The sequence below is a fragment of the Hemitrygon akajei genome, chromosome 5 (genome assembly GCF_048418815.1).
Source record: "Hemitrygon akajei chromosome 5, sHemAka1.3, whole genome shotgun sequence".
Lineage (NCBI taxonomy): Eukaryota > Metazoa > Chordata > Chondrichthyes > Myliobatiformes > Dasyatidae > Hemitrygon > Hemitrygon akajei.
Window position 1 is genome coordinate 126,530,567 of NC_133128.1, and position 16,396 is coordinate 126,546,962.

Sequence of the window (16,396 nt, forward strand, 5' to 3'; positions counted from 1 at the left end):
TGTTTAAGTGGGAGCTTCTTCACTCGGAGGGCGGTGAGAATGTGGAACAAGCTGCCAGTGGAAGTGGTGGATGCGGGCTCGATTTGGATAGATACACGGATGGGAGGGGTTTGGAGGACTATGGTCCAGGTGCAGGTCAATAGGACTAGGCAGAACAACAGTCGGACTAGAAGTGCCAGAAGAGTCAGGTGCTGTAGTGCTCCCTGACTCTATGACTTGTTCTCCACGGGGGGGGGTTCCTTGATGGCTTGGCACTACACTCGCAGAGCAGAATGATGCTAGTTCTGGAGCCCCACACAATCTTCCTTCCCACTGAACACTCACTGCTTCCAAATCGATTCCTACATACATATCTCTTGTGATTGTAGCAGTCCTTCAGACTTGGGAAATCTGTGCACTCCCCACCTTAGCCCTCCTAGCACCTGCTTGAACAGGTGGACCATTGAGCCAAACTAAACGCTGTACATCAGTTTCACAAGAGATGAACAGAACTAGACCGTCACACTGTGGCAGCAGAAAGCATAACACACCGTGAGACCTAGAAACGAGAGTAGTGGCATGTCATCATTTGTTTGATCTAAAATATAGATTAGCAAAGAGGAAAAAAATTGAAGTACTTCTCAGAAAAGATAGGCAAAAATTTGCTCTTCTTCCTGCCTCAGTTGCTGGTAGTGACTGGATTAATCTCAGCAACAAATCATACATGTCAGTTTTCTGTTAATTTGTTGCTCTGTGCGGGAATTGTTTCTGATGGTCTCTGAACAACCCTGGGTCACTGAACTTCACACCTTAAGTTGTGGAAATCTGGGAACGTCTGAATGCCTCTTGAAATGTCTTAAGCCAAATTGAAAATGTTAAAACAAAATCAGGACTAGTAGTTTAGCCACAAACAGAAAATGCTGGAACTACTCAGCAGATTGATTCACGTCTGTGGGAAAAGAAAAATGGTTCCAGTCAGAGACCATTCATCAGGTTAAGCAGCTGTATCGGCAATTACAGATGCAAAGGTGAAACTGATCAGTCAGGGTCCAATTGGATGACAAAATTGGTTCAAAGGGCTCAGAATCAGAATTAATATCACTGACCTACGTCGTGACAGTGCAATACACAAAAATACTATAAACTACAGTAAGAACTATATATTGAAACATTTTAAGTTGAATAAGTGTTGCAAAAAGAGCATGAGCCAGTGTTCATGGTTCACTGTCCGTTCAGAAATCTGATGGCAGAGGAAAGAAGCAATTGGTAAAATGTCGGGTGTTTTCAGGATCCTGCACCTCCTCTCTGACAGAAGCAAAGTGAAGAAGGCTTTCACTTTGCCCTGGATGATGGGGTTCATCTGTGATGGATGGCACCTTTTTGAGGCATCACCTTTTAAAGATAGGCCAAACAGCTTCCTCTCATTTCAACAATCCAGTTTAAAGGCAGGGTGATGTGGAGGAACAAAAATCAAGTACCTTGGCTTCAGAGTGTAATTCTGTGACTCTTGTCAGCCCAAGTTTCTGTGTAAGTGTTGCAGGTTTGGTTATAGCTGCTGTCAATTATATTAGTAAGTTTTTAACTTACTTTATCAGACTTTTACTTCAGCTTTGACTCAGAAAGCATCTGTCACCCTTGGGGTCAATGAAGAGCTTTGTAATTCTTTACTGATTATTGTTTGACCTCATAAACACATCTCACAATGACTTGGGGCTCTGAAGTTCATTTAGAAATCTTTTAACAATTTGGAAACAGGAATGATGATTTGCCAACCTGTCTCCGCCTGTACCAGAGTTTGCTCCCAAATTCGGAAAATTAACCCTGATTTCAGATAAGTAGGATCGACATGTTTTAGGTACAATTTACCAAATTTTAGGTGCACCTTGGCAATTACATACAGCAAGTTGCATAGCTTTATTGAAAACACGCACTCAGTGGCCACATTTTTAGGTACAGGCTGTAGCCCATCCACTTCTAGGTTTGACGTGTTGTGAGTTCAGAGATGCTATTCTAAACAGCACTGTTGTAATGCGTGGTCACCTTCCTGTCAGTTTGAACCAGTCTGGCTATTCTCCGACCTCATTAACAAGATATGTGGTCAACATAACTGCCACTCTCTGGGTTTTTATTTTTGTTTCTCATACGATTCTCTGTAAATTCTTGTGTGCGTGAACATCCCAGGATACCAGCAATTTCTGAGAGGCTCAAACTACCCCATTTAGCACCTACAACCATTCCATGTTCAAAGTCACTTAGATCACATTTCTTCCTCAGACTTTGTTGGTTGTAGAGGTAAACAGTGCATTTCACTACAGGCTTTGACGTTGCAATGTACATGATGTTTAGTCTGAACAACAACTGAACCTCTTGACCATGTCGACATGCTTTTATGCTTGAATTTCTGCCACGTGATTGACTAATTAGATATTTGCATTGTATGAAGGCCTCCGTTAGTCTCGATAGACCATGGATTTGCACTTTGGAAAGTTTCCAGGGTGCAAGCCTGGGCAAAGTTTTTTTTTATGGAAGACCAGCAATTGCCCAAGTTGCAAGCCTCCCCTCTCCACCCCACCGATGTTGTCCAAGAGAAGGGCATTAGGACCCATATAGCTTGGCACCGGTGTCGTCGCAGAGCAATGTGTGGTTAAGTTCCTTGCTCAAGGACACACACGCAAGCCTCAGCCAAGGCTCAAACTAGCGACCTTCAGATAACTAGATGAATGCCTTAACCACTTGGCCATGCTCCAACACTTATTTGCATTAATGAGCAAGCATATAAGTGTACCTAATAAAGTGGCCACTAAGTGTAATTTTTTAAGAAACAAGAGAACTTTGAGTTTAACATACAATACTTTTTAATTACAAATAGAAACAGGAAAAAAACTGCCAACACTTGCACATCAGGCAGCACAATCATGAAAATGTCCCCAAACAAACTCATGGAACGACCTTTAATTATGCATAACCGGAGCATGAAGTATAGTCCTGCTGAACAGACAGCCTGTGATACACCCTACACCCACCTCCCAACTCAAACACAATCCCATTTGTGTCCTGTACGGTGCTGGCAGCCCTCAGTTGTGTCAGTCTGGTAATTTGTGTGAACTGTAGTTTACACTGTGCACAGTATCACTCGTGAAGATCATCATGTGGTGAAGCGTTGGATCTCACAATCCTCCAATCAATCCCAACAGGTACCCAATCACAGGTAGGATTTGCAATCAAATTCATCATGGAACTGTGGTTGTGTGCTTCCCAGAATTGTTAGCTGTGTACATGCAGGTTGCGTAGTATCGCTTCTTCATCAGCCTGCATCCCACCATTTTATTTTCTGAACACCAAACAAAAATAATACAGTTGAAAGTTATTTTCATCTTATTTTCAATTTTTTGCCTTATTCTCTTTAATAAGGACAGCACGGAAGCAGAGCAATTAGCATAACACTTCAGAGCGGCAATGAGTCTGCATGTTCTCTGAGTGACTGCGTGGGGTTCCTCCCACGTTCCAAACACGGATGGTTAGCGTTCCGGGTGAGTACGTCGTGACCATGCTATGTTGGAGCTTGAAGCAAGGCGACACTTGTGGGCTGCCCTCACCACATCCTCAGGCTGTGTTGGTTGTAGAGGTAAGCCATGCATTTCACAGTACGCCTTGATGTTGCAATGTACAGTACACGTGGCAAATAAAGCTAATCTTTTTATCTTTAAGTTGGGATTTAGCCCATACTCTTAACATTAATCCTTCGTGAAATGTAATCACTGCCATGTATTTACCTGCTTATCATATTTTTTATTCCGAAGATGTATGAAAGATTAGTGGTTGTTTTGGTATCCATTTTGTCCCATTCTATTGTGCTTACCTCCCTCTAGTGGGCGCCATTTGCTCATACACTGGATTCACATTGGTTTTCTTCACTGTTTTCTGCAGGAATCAGAAAGACACATTTATTGTAACACACCCAGCAACCAGTTCAAGAAAAACAATGATTTTCATTAAAGTTGCATCTTCGGATGAGGGGAAGATCTGATTGATGGGGCAAAGAAGATTGAAATGGGGTGTTGGAGGAGATAGATGCATGAAGGCCCACAACTAGAACAAGGTCCTGGAAGGATATTGAAAGATCAGTGTGAATATTATTTTACTAGACTCTGTGATTAAGAAGGCATACGGTGCATTGGCCATCATCAATCGTGGGACTGAGTTTAAGAGTTGAGAGGTAATGTTGCAGCTATATAGGACCCTGGTCAGACCCCACTTGGAGTACTGTGCTCAGTTCTGGTCGCCTCACTACAGGAAGGACGTGGAAACCATAGAAAGGGTGCAGAGGAGATTTACAAGGATGCTGCATGGATTGGGTAGCATGCCTTATGAGAATAGGTTGAGTGAACTCGGCCTTTTCTCTTTGGAGCAATTGGAGGATGAGAGGTGACCTGATAGAGGTTTACAAGATAATGAAAGGCATTGATCGTGCGGATAGTCAGAGGCTTTTCCCCAGGGCTGAAATGGCTAGCATGAGAGGGCACAGTTTTAAGGTGCTTGGAAGTAAGTACAGAGGAGATGTCAGGGGTAAGTTTTTTACGCAGAGAGTGGTGAGTGCGTGGAATGGGGTACTGGCGGCGGTGGTGGAGGTGGATACAATAGGGTCTTTTAAGAGACTCCTGGATGGATACATGGAGCTTAGAAAAATAGACGGCTATGGGTAAAACCTAGGTAGTTCTAAGATAGGGACACATTCAGCACAGCTTTGTGGGCCGAAGGGCCTGTATTGTGCTGTATGTTTCTATGTTTCTATAACTATGAGAGGTATAAGCAGGGAAGAGAGTCAGAGTCTTTCTCCCAGCTTGGAAATGTTAAATTATAGAGAGCATAGCTTTAATGGTTTGAGTATTTCCGAAACTGCTGGTCTGTGATTTTCACGCACAACAGTCTCAGGAGTACCTAATAACGTAGCCACTGAGCGTACAAGGGCCATGGTAAGGTAGGCCGAGAGATCAAGAGTTCATCTTTATCATAAAGACATTTGTTTAAGAGTCTTATAACGGCAGGATAGAAAGTGTGCTTGATCCCGGTGCTGTGTGTTGTCAAACTTCAATATTTTCTGTCTGATGGGGTTGGAGAGAGGAGAGAATGGCTGCTAACCTGAGGCAGAGGGAAGTATACACAGAATCAATAAAGGCTCATCTCTGCTTAAGCAAGCAATCAGAATATTTTGATTTCCACTTACTTTGGTTATCAGAATGATGGCGAAAACTATGCAGATTAGAAGCAGAAGCAGTAGAATTCCCACAATCAGGAAGAAGGGGAACTGAGAACCTGAAATACAATAAAGCATCATGGATTACAAGCACTTTGGAGATCTGGTCATCCCAGCTGTGTCAATCTTATTGGAACCAAGGCAGAAGGATTCTGCCCCTTGCACTACTTTTCCACAAAAACCTCACTCCCTATTAAGGCTCAGAGTTGTCTTCAAAAGAGTGCAGTTTCCTACTGAATTAACCAAAGTGGTTAGGGGATTCCTGCAGCCAAAAAGGGAATACTCTTCCTTCAGGTGTAAGAATCTAACCTTAGTACTGGAGCCCGGGTACAAAATTGGAGAACACTTTTCCTAGATGATGCATGGTATAAATAACAAACTCTTGCCCATAACTGATCATGGATTCTGGGGAAACTGCTTTTTATAGATGGAGGTTCATGGTCACTGGAGAATGGACGTCCAGATTTTGGGATAAATATGCTAAGCAAAGAAGAGTTGTAATACTAGCTTGTTCGTTTGGCAAGTTAAAGAGTGGTACTTATTTTGTGCATCTCCTTTCTCTCCTTCATCCCATTCTGTGAAGACACTTGAAGCAAACTCGCTGTTGTGGGAAAACAAAATCTAACTTTTTCAGATCAAAGAGTGATTTGATCCTAACAAAGTAATCTCCTTCCTCACTATTATCCCATGGCGTCCAAAATACTGCATCTCCAATTGTGTTTACTTCCTTATTATGCAACAGTGGAAGCCTAGAATTTATAAATTCAAGTTTCTGCAACTGCCTTCAGATCACAGCCTGTTGTCAACTGATGTACATTTGGTTGAAAAATCTCAACCAAATCTCTTTGGCACATTCTAGTTGTATTTTAATTTAAAGACTAGTATGCTTTTGCAAGTGGCCAAAGCTCCACAGGAAAATTTAGAATTACAAGTAAAACTACTCAGGATAATCAAGTGTAAATGAAGGAGAACAAGAGGAGAGCCTAAGTGAGTCAATGTTGTTATCAGGAACATCCTATAATATGAATTGACTTATCAAGACAAAGTTATTAATGATTCTGGAATTCACTCTTTTAATGGAAGCTAAAATGTAGGGTTAGAAATCAATTTAGTTCAATTGAATTAATCTTTCTCAATAAATTTAGCCAGAGGATGGTTAATCTGTGGAATTCATTGCGAAGACCAAGTTATTGGGCATCCTTCAAGTGGAGGTTGATGGGTTCTTGATTAGTAAAGGTGTCAAAGGTTATGGGGAGAAGGCAGAAGTATGTGGCTGAGAGGGGTAATAAATCAGCCATGATAGAATGGCGGTGCAGACTCGATGGACCAAATGGCCAAATTCTCCTCCTTTGTCTTATGGTCAAAATTACGTTTTAAAGTCCTGACTAAACACCTTAAACTTGATATTGATATCTGTGTCCAGAAACATAAACAACATCTAGTTTGGCACAAGCCTTCCAGACAAAATGACTGAATGGGGAAAGGGATAAACATCACATCTGTACTTCAGGAGGGCATTTCCTGGAGGTGTGGCCGTGGAATATACACTCAGCGGCCACGTTATTAGGTACCTCCTGTATGTAATAAAATGGCCACTGAGTGTATCTTTGGGATTTTCTGTTGCTGTACTCCATCCACTTCAAGGTTCAACATGTTGTGCATTCAGAGATTCTCTACTGCACACCACTGTGGTGACGCTTGGCTATTTGAGTTACTGTGGTCTTCCTGTCAGCTTGAATCAGTCTAGCCGTTCTCCTTCGACCTCTCTCATTAACAAGGCATTTTCACCCAACAACTGCCAGTCACTGGATAATATTTTGTTTTTCACCGGAAACTCTAGGGAAGGTTGTGCTTGAAAATCATAGGAGATCAGCAGTTTCTGAGATACTCAAACCACCCCATCTAGCACCAACAATCATTTCATTGTCGAAGTAATTTAGATCACTTTTCTTCCCTATTCTGATGTTTCGCCTGAACAGTAACTGGACTTCTTGACCATGTCTGCATCCCTTATGCATTGTGTTGGAGCCGCATTATTTTCTGATTATATATTTGTATTAACAAGCAAGTGTACAGATATACCCAATAAAGTGGCCATTGAGTGCCTTTGGAACAAATAAAAGCATAGTTCTCTATCTAATTTAATTGTACTTGCACTCTGATAGTCACTCCAGGAATATTAAATTAAAAGGGTTCAATTGCTCTTCATGTTTGCCTCATGCTGATGAACACCCACATTAACACAAAAAAACTAATACTGTATCAATAAGAAAATTTCCTCACATTTCATGTCTTCTGCTTTGATGTAGATGAATGTACCATTTCCAAGGCTGGATTCGTAAGGTGGAGGATACAATTTCTCAATCTTACAATAATAATGATCGACCAATGAAGAGTTCAGTCCAAGTATCATGACGGAGACTTTGTTTGGGATCCGTTCAAAATGACAGCGAAGGGGTTCACTTGATCTGAAAGACTGTGAGTTTGCATTTGTGGTACCAAAGCAAAAAAGTGATTTCTGATTCCCCTTAAGAATTGTTAGTTTCAGCTCGGTATTGTTGTCGGAGTTGTGCATGCATTCCAGAGCAGGCTGGCCTGTGCTTGAAACGCCCAGCCATGCGGGCTGAGAAACATTCAGCTCTATGAGGAAAGAAGGAAAGGAAAAACATTCACTTGGATGAAATTATTATGTACATTACAATTGATGTCGCAATGGGTATTCCTGCTGCCTCAACATCCAGAGAGCAGCCAGGAATTGTGGAGTTTGAACACTTCCCCCGCTTCTCAGAGATGTACTGGTAGACTAATTGGCCACTGTAGGATAGCCTGTTAGAGTAGGTAGAGCCAAAAGAATCAAAGGGCTGTTGATGGGCTTGTGAGAGAGAACAAGTTGCAGGGAAATAAGGAGAGGAGGAATGATCTGTCAGGGGCCGGCGAGAACTTAATGGGAAAACAACCTCCTTTTGTGCCATAATGAGTAAGTATCCCATTATCCATTTACAAATGATCATGCCATTTATAGACACAAGAGATTCTGCAGTTGCTGGAAATCCAGAGCAGCATACACAAAATGATTTTATCAACAAGTCAGGCAGTATCTATGGAGAGAAATAAACAGTCGACGTCTCAGGCTGGGACCTTCATTGGGACTTGCTTCACCAGACAGTGGGCCCTGATGAAGGGTCTCACCCTGAGACAGCAACTCTTTATTCCTTTCCATAGTTGCTGCCAGGCTTGCTGAGTTCATCCTCCAGGATTCTGTGTATACCATTTATAAACCGGTCTGAGTTTACACACACTTTCCATGAATCGGAGCAGCCTGCAGATAATGAACACTGAGCTGAATTATACTGAAATGTGCCTTTTAGAACATAGAAACTTAAGCACATAACAGGCCCTTCAGCCCACAATGTTGTGCCGACCGTGTAACCAACTCCAGAAGCTGCCTAGAAATTTCCCTACCGCATAGCCCTCTATTTTTCTAAGCTCCGTGTACCTATCTAAGAATCTCTTAAAAGACCCTATTGTATCCACTTCTGCCACCATCACTGGCAGTGCATTCCTCACTTCCACCACTCTCTGTGTGAAAAAATTACCCCTGACATCCCCTTGTACCTACTTCCAAACACCTTAAAACTATGTCCCCTCATGTTAGCCATTTCAGCCCTGGGAAAAAGCCTCCACACGATCTTTTGATTTTGCGTTTTATATTCTGTGTTTTTGCTTGCTTTTTTTGTTGTTGCTACTTGCACGATTTTTTTTGTACGTGGGGGGAGGGGGGGGTTTGATGTTTGATGCTTTTCTTTGAATGGGTCAGTTGCACGGTTCTCCGTTTCGTGAATGTCTGTGGGGAAGATGAATTTTAGGGTTGTATACTGCATGCATGCATCAACAAAAATGTACTTTGAATCTTTTAATCCAATTAGTGCATTCCTTTCATCAGTACGACTAGGTGGTAATAAGTAAAAGCAATAATAGAATGCAGTATTATAGTGTTACAGTTACAGAGGAAGTACAGTGAAGGGAAACAGATGAAGCACAAAGGGAACGATGAAGTAGATTATGAGATCAAGAGTTTAGCTTTATCATACAAGAGGTTTGTTCAAGAGCCTTATTTATTCTTATTTTAAAAATACCATTTGGGAAAGGTGGGAGGCCCAAATGAACCCACTGGGCAGCTGAAGTAGTCTATCCACTTTTGGAAGTTCTGTATGGGGCACGAGGTGATGGTTGTGAAAGCTTAGCATGAAGCAAAAGCAGATGGTTCATACCGAATGTGCCCAAAAAGGGAGAAACTGAAGCTACGAACACCTGGTAGAAAGGAATAGAGAGAGACTGAGTGGGAGGGTGCAGAGGCACATTTCACCTCCAAGCACAGTCTCAATATGAAAAAATGAATCAGTCTTTTGTATAAAGAGAATTCTCAGTAGTTGATGCATGATAAGAAACATGTAATCTGTTTTTTTCTGGCTAACAAGTGAGGAGAAAGTAATGAGGAAAATCCCCTGCTTTTCTGAGAAATAATGAAATCTTTCTTGTCTTGAGAGAGCAAACATGGGCTCAGTTTAAAAACTGGGCTCCATTAGAAAGACAGCACCACCAATAGGATAGCATGGAACTAGATTCGTGCATCTATCTACAGCTGTGTGGTGCCCAGTTCACAGAATCATAGAGCACTATAGCTCAGAAACCTGGGCCATCAGCCCATCTAGTCCATGCCAAACTATCCCCATTGATCTACACAGAACTATAACCCTCTATACCCTCCCCATCGAAATCTCTCATAAATGTTGAAATCAGAAATTGCTGTGGAACCTGTGCCTACCCAAATCCAGAGCAGGGTTGCTACACATTGAGTGAATTTTGTAATTGGCCTCTGATCTAGGGCGGGAATGGAGAACATACATACCATATGTTTGGTGAAAGCAGAGTCAGGCTGACTTTCTGTGTACACCTCACCCGCCACTCAATACTCTGACAGGCAGGGGAATAAATGTCGTGAGAACTTGCTGAATTCACCCACTCATGCAACCAAGCCTCTGCAGCCACAGATAAAAACAACATCTGTGAGCCAGCAACAAATGAAACAAAGAAATCAGAGGTTCCACAGGAGGTGTCCAATGAAAGGGTGCAAAACAAAAAAACAGATTCTGGAAATTCAGAAATAAAAACAGCGTCTGCTGGGAACAACAGCAGGTCAGGCAGTATCTGTGGAATGAGAAACAGAATTCACTGTTTAAAAAATGCTCACTGTATGCAGAAAGACTCATCAGTTATTTTGTGCTGACAGCCCAGGATTGGTCTCTAAACCCTAATTAGGTGAAATTCTTTGACAGTGCACATCCGCTGACTAGTTCAGCATTGATAACTTACATTAATCATTTCAGAACATATTGTTTACCCAGACAGCAACAATTTTACAGATTACAATCATCAGAACTTTTTCTTTCTTTTGTGAGTTGGAGGTGGGGACGGAGCAGTAGGCTTGTTTCATAGCTGACTAATTGAGTTTTCTGTTGTAGAGCTGCCTATTCTACAGTCTCCATCCTTGGTTCAGAAGTCACAGTGCTTTACTTATTAAAGTTCAAAGTAAATATGAAATTAAGTACCTGTCACCATATACTACCCTGCAACTCATCTTCTTGCAGGGATATACAGTAGAATAGAGAAATACAACAGAGTCAATGAAAAACTACACACAAAGACTGACAAACAGCCAATGTCCTAAAGAAGTCAATCAGCGCAAATACAAAGATAATGAATAAATAAATAATACAGAGAACATGAGTTGCAGAGACCTTGAAAACATGTCTGTAGGTTGTGCAATCAGTTTAGACTTGAGTGATCCACTCTGGTTCAGGAGCCTGATGGTTGAAGGGTAATAACTGTTCCTGAACCTGGTGGGGTGGGACCTAAGGCTCCTGTACCTCCTTCCCAGTGGCAGCAACAAGAACGCAGGGCTGGATGGTGTGTTCCTTGATAATGGATACTGCTCTCTAAGTAGCAGTGCTCCTTAAAGATGTGCTCAATGGTGGGGAACATTACCTCAAAAACTATACTTCATTTTCTGGTCAGTGCTCAAAGTTTTAAATAATGCCTTTTTAGATTATGATCTTAGTTTGCCCCTCTTGAAATAGGGTTAAACAGTGGGATATTGACATCAAACCAGCAAAACTATTTGTAGGGATTTGTTCATATATTCCCATTAATCTGCCCAGTATAGTGTATGTCCCTTCTGCCAATCAATTTTCCAGCTCTTGGCTTCATCCCTCCCCCTCCCCGCCGCCTTCTATCATTTCAGATCTCCCCCTCCCCCTCCCACTTTCAAATCTCTTACTATCTCTTCTTTCAGTTAGTCCTGATGAAGGGTCTCGGCCCGACACGTCGACTGTACTTCTTCCTATAGATGCTGCCTGGCCTGCTGCATTCTTGAATTGTGTGTGTTTCTTGAATTTCCAGCATCTGCAGATTTCCTCGTGATAGCGTATGGACTGGTGGAATCTATTGATCTGCTCAGTAATCTCCCAAACTACCTCATTTTGGCCCTTACACTTTATGGTCTAGTAAATTGGAAAAGGTTTAAATGTTAATGCAAATCAAATAATAGTGAATTAATGTTAATTTAATGCAGAAAGATGTGAACCAGTGCTTTTGATCCAGAGAACTGCAAGCTAATACATTTGTGGAGGTGCAGTAAGAAAAGATATGAACAATTAATGAGAGGATGTTGAGAAATGTGGACTTTGTACTTATAAATACACGGAAGACTTCATTCTGGCTTCCCAGCAAGCAGCCCCATTTATCCCATAAACACACTTCTATTTCCCTATAGCTCTGCAACTTATTCTCTTCACAGCCAAAATAATTAAAGATTCCTCCCATCTTGTCATTTACCCTTGGACAAGCTTGAGGACAGGTTCTGTCCTAAACACAAGAGATTCTGGAGATGCCGGAGTCCAGAGTGACGCACACAAAATGCTGCAGATTAGCAGATTAAGTAGCACCTATGGAAAGGAATAAAGAGTCGATGTTTTGGGCTGAGACCCTTCATCAGGATCCTCACCAGTCTCTTTCATGTGTTAGCAGAGGGATGAAACACTAGAGAACATAGGCTGAAAGTAATTATTCAAGGGGAAATAGGGAAGTCCTTATCAGCCAACAGGTTTTAGCGTGCAAAACTTTGTACCTGAAAGGGTGTTAGAGACAAAAACCGTTTTAAGCCGCACATTCACAATAGGTTTACTGTCTCCTTTAGTGTTATAATTTTTTTAATTCCAGTCACTTTGCATTCTTTGGTTCAATTCCTCCATTTGCCAGTAAAACATGTTTATGTAAAGAAACTTAGGTCTTCCTGATAATTATGCTCCGCTTCTCTAGTTTCATTAACTAAGTTGAGTTTATTGTCATCTGCACAAGTGCATGTTATGCACAAGTGCAATTAAAAACTTACTTGCAGCATCATTACAGGCACATAGCATCTGTATGTAGCATTTAGGGGGAAATCATAAAGATAATTTATGCACATGTTTACAAGAAAGAACATATTTACAGGAACACAAATAGAACAGAAAAAAGAAACAAAATCTATAATAGTGTAAAATAATCAAAGTGGCCCTAGTGTTGCTGTACTGAGGTAGTGCCGGATAGTTCGGGAGCCGGATGTCGAGGTGGAGTAGCTCCTCTTGAAGCTGATGATGCGGAATGTAACTTCCTGCCTGATGGTAGCTGCGGGAAGATTCCAGACATGCCATCCACTATTGGAAAGCTTTTCCCAGCGCCCACCCTGCAATCTGGGTGACATGCTTAAAACCCCGGGGATCCATTCTCACCCGACAAACAACAACCGAAAATAATTATCTGGTCACATTATTTAAAAATAAAGATTAATTTATAGGAGTGTGGATATCACTGACATTGCTAGTATTTAGTGTCAACCCCTACCCATCTGTAAACTGCAGAGGCACATAGTTGGTCTGAAGTCTACATAGACCTGACTGGGTAAGGGTGACAGATTTACTTCACTGAAGTGAAGAAGTGAAGCTGTTGGGTTTTTCCAGAGATTAAGTACTAATCATTTGGTGCTTACTGTTTTCTCACAAACAGAATCAGCATTTTAGAGCTGTACGGCCCAGGAACAGAACCTTTGGCTCACAACGTCCCTGCTGCCTGGTTCTACTCAGCATATTCACTAACATTAGACACGTAGCTTTTTAAGCCTGTACCACCCAAGTACTTTTCTACATGTTTTATAAATGCCAGGAGAGTATCTCCCTCCATCACCTCCTCAGCAGCACATTCCAGATTCCGACCACCCTCTGTGGGCGGAAAAATCCCCTTGGGTCGTCTCAAAGAAAAACTCTCACCTTAAACCTATGCTCTCTTGACATAGGTACCACCATTTTTTTTTACTGTCCTTTCTATTGAGCTCCCACATAATTTTACATACATACCTCCAAAATTTCAGCCACCAACCTCCTCCACTTCAGAGAAAACAACCCCAGCCTACCCAGTCTCTCCATGTAACCACAGTGCTCCATCTAGGCATTAACTACGTGAATATTCCCCAAATGCTGAACCTATGCCACCGTGTCGATGTTCTGGAATACTCGGTAAGTTTACTCCGTTGTTTTCCTGACCCTGCCGTTCAGAACACTGCAAGTGTTCGATCAAAGCAGCACTTAAAGAAAGCTAAATCCTGTTTGCGGTTTAGTAGTATTAGGTTTGCAGTCTTCTGTGTGGAATTTTTTTTTAAAGCTGCAACTCGGAAATAAGACAGAAAATGCTGCTAACATTCAGCTATGAAGTAGTATCTGTGGAGAGAGAAACAGGCTCCATGTGCCGGGCCGACCGTTTGTTCTTGCTTCCACAGATACTGCCACCTCAATTCCTGTTTGTGTTGAATTCCGACACGGCACACCTGTCCTCCTATCGCTATCCAAAGGAAAAGCCGGCTTGTCTGCCGGACCAACCGCTCGCGGCAGGGCAGAGTGGCAGTGAATATTAAACTCCGGCATTGGGAATAGAATTACCGGCGTGTCCAGGGGTTGAATTCAGTATACTCTTACCACTCGCCCTCCCAGACTTGTGATTCCAGAAGAATACCAAGAAGAGTAGACAGTGGAAACGCTCCATTTAGTCTGAAGATCTCGGTCCCATCCGCTGTTCGCTTCTAGTGACACGGGCTGTAGTGGAGTCTTTGATTTAATAAGATGATGCGCAGAAAGGAAGTTGCGAGTTTCCGAACTTGCAACCTGTAGAGGAAGTATTGATGCTGAGACTCTCATTTCCCCTACTAACCCATTCACCCGTCACGGTATGTTCTCTTACGCCAGGAGCTTATACTGGAGGGAAGGGTCCCCTCTGCCGAACTGGCCCACAATTAGCTCAGCGCTCCTTCGTTCACGCCGGCTTGCCAGAAGTTGTAAATAAAGAACGCGATGAAGAATGGCGACAGAGTATTTGATGGAAGACGCGTGTGAGAAACGGGGTGATGGAAAATCAACGCAGGGGGAATATGTGCCAGGCAGTAGCAAGGAAAGGGAACCTAACAGAAGATAATAGATTATAGTTTTATAACTGAGAAACCTAAGACTATTAGAGAGACAGAGGCAGAAAGAGAGTGAGAAGAGGAGAGGCGGGGAGAGGGGGGAGAGAGAGAAAATCTGAAAGGGTTTGTAATAGACACTATGGATGGAAAAACTGTGGAAAATAAGAGCAGAAAGAGATCGTGGCAGATAATAGAAAGCATGAGTGTGATAGACATTGGAAAGGAGAGGGAGAATAACATTCACGGAATGAGAATGTCGTCACGAAAGAGAAAGACAGTGGAGGAGGAAATGTGTGTGTGAGAGAGAGAGAGAGAGAGAGACGGTGAGGGGGGGGGGGGGGGGAGAAGCAAAACGACTATAGTGGAGGAACAGAATACAAATAAATATCACCTATGGAGCCACACAACAAGGAACCAAGCCCTCAGTCAAAACTCAAGGGAAACATATTTAAGGTAACTGTCAGAAGGAGCAGAAGGGAGATGTAGAAAAATATTTTCATTCAATTGGTGGTGGGCGCCCAGAGCCCGCTACATAAAGGGATGATGGAGGTAGAAATTCTCGTCACATTTAAGCAGTGCCTGGATATGCACTTGAAGAGACACCAGGCTCTGAACTTGGTGCAGTAAGGCGGGGCTGGGCTCAGTAACTCGGCTTTGATCTGCAAAGACATAATTAAATGAATACCCTCCATCTCTGTCATTAGTTCTCCACGATGTCTATTTGGAAAGAAAGGGTCTTAGCTGAGCTTTCCAAGGACAGTAGTTTCATCTCCATAGCATGTACTCAATATTAAAGTGTCGACTTAAACTTTTAGGTGACTGGTAAAAAGACTCTTACCTGGAAATGGCTATCACAGGAGAGCCCAACTTTAAACGCACGGATGGAAATTACAAAATGGAAAGATAACAGCATCTGTTAATCATAAGCTGGAACAATTTGATTCATACTGGGAAAAACAGTTTAACTACATAATGCCTCATAGGCCTGATTTTATTCTCACAAATCAATGAATCTGTTGTAAAAAAAAAAACACTCCCTACTTGTACATAGTTTTCTCCTTTTGCTTGTTCTTTCTTTCCTCTCTTTCTATAAGTGTGTACCTCAGATAAATATTAAGTGGAGATCTGAGGCAACTATGACTGTGATATATATGTATAGTATCTGAAACACATCTTTTGGAGATGTTTGTTTGATGATGAACTTCAATTAAAAAAAATTACAAACAAAATTGTGTTTCAGGGAAAGAGATGAAGAGACTCTGACCAGCATTTTGCAATCCCTAACCAACCCCCCTCCCCCCCCCCCCCCCAGATTGAGCCAGGGTGCTAGTGGCATAAGAGTTGTTTTTTAAGTAGTAGTACTACTTATAGAAAGAGATAAAGCTCTTTAGGAAACCACAAGACCAATCAGCTTGACATCAGTGGGGGGATGGGGGGTAAATTATTAGGAAATATATTTGGTGACAGAAAAATAATAATTCACCACCATCTATTCGAGAGCACTCACTGTGGATTCATTGACTTAACAAGGACATGGATGCATGTCATTCTTTTGATGTTGCTTTGTGGATTTTAGCAAGCTGTTCTACCAAGAACCCCACGATGGATCGTGGTGG

General features: G+C 42.1%; 1 protein-coding gene across 1 annotated transcript; it reads right to left on the reverse strand.

The window, feature by feature from the left end:
- Window positions 1–2,816: 2,816 nt before the first annotated feature.
- On the reverse strand, window positions 2,817–14,512 carry LOC140727370 (cytotoxic T-lymphocyte protein 4-like). The gene is made up of 5 exons (XM_073044646.1): window positions 14,299–14,512; window positions 7,517–7,873; window positions 5,204–5,292; window positions 3,839–3,900; window positions 2,817–3,310 (listed from the first exon to the last, which is right to left on the reverse strand). Exons 1-5 carry the CDS (start codon window positions 14,363–14,365, stop codon window positions 3,304–3,306), a joined length of 582 nt encoding a protein of 193 aa, XP_072900747.1. The 5' UTR covers window positions 14,366–14,512; the 3' UTR covers window positions 2,817–3,303.
- Between the last annotated feature and the right edge of the window lie 1,884 nt (window positions 14,513–16,396).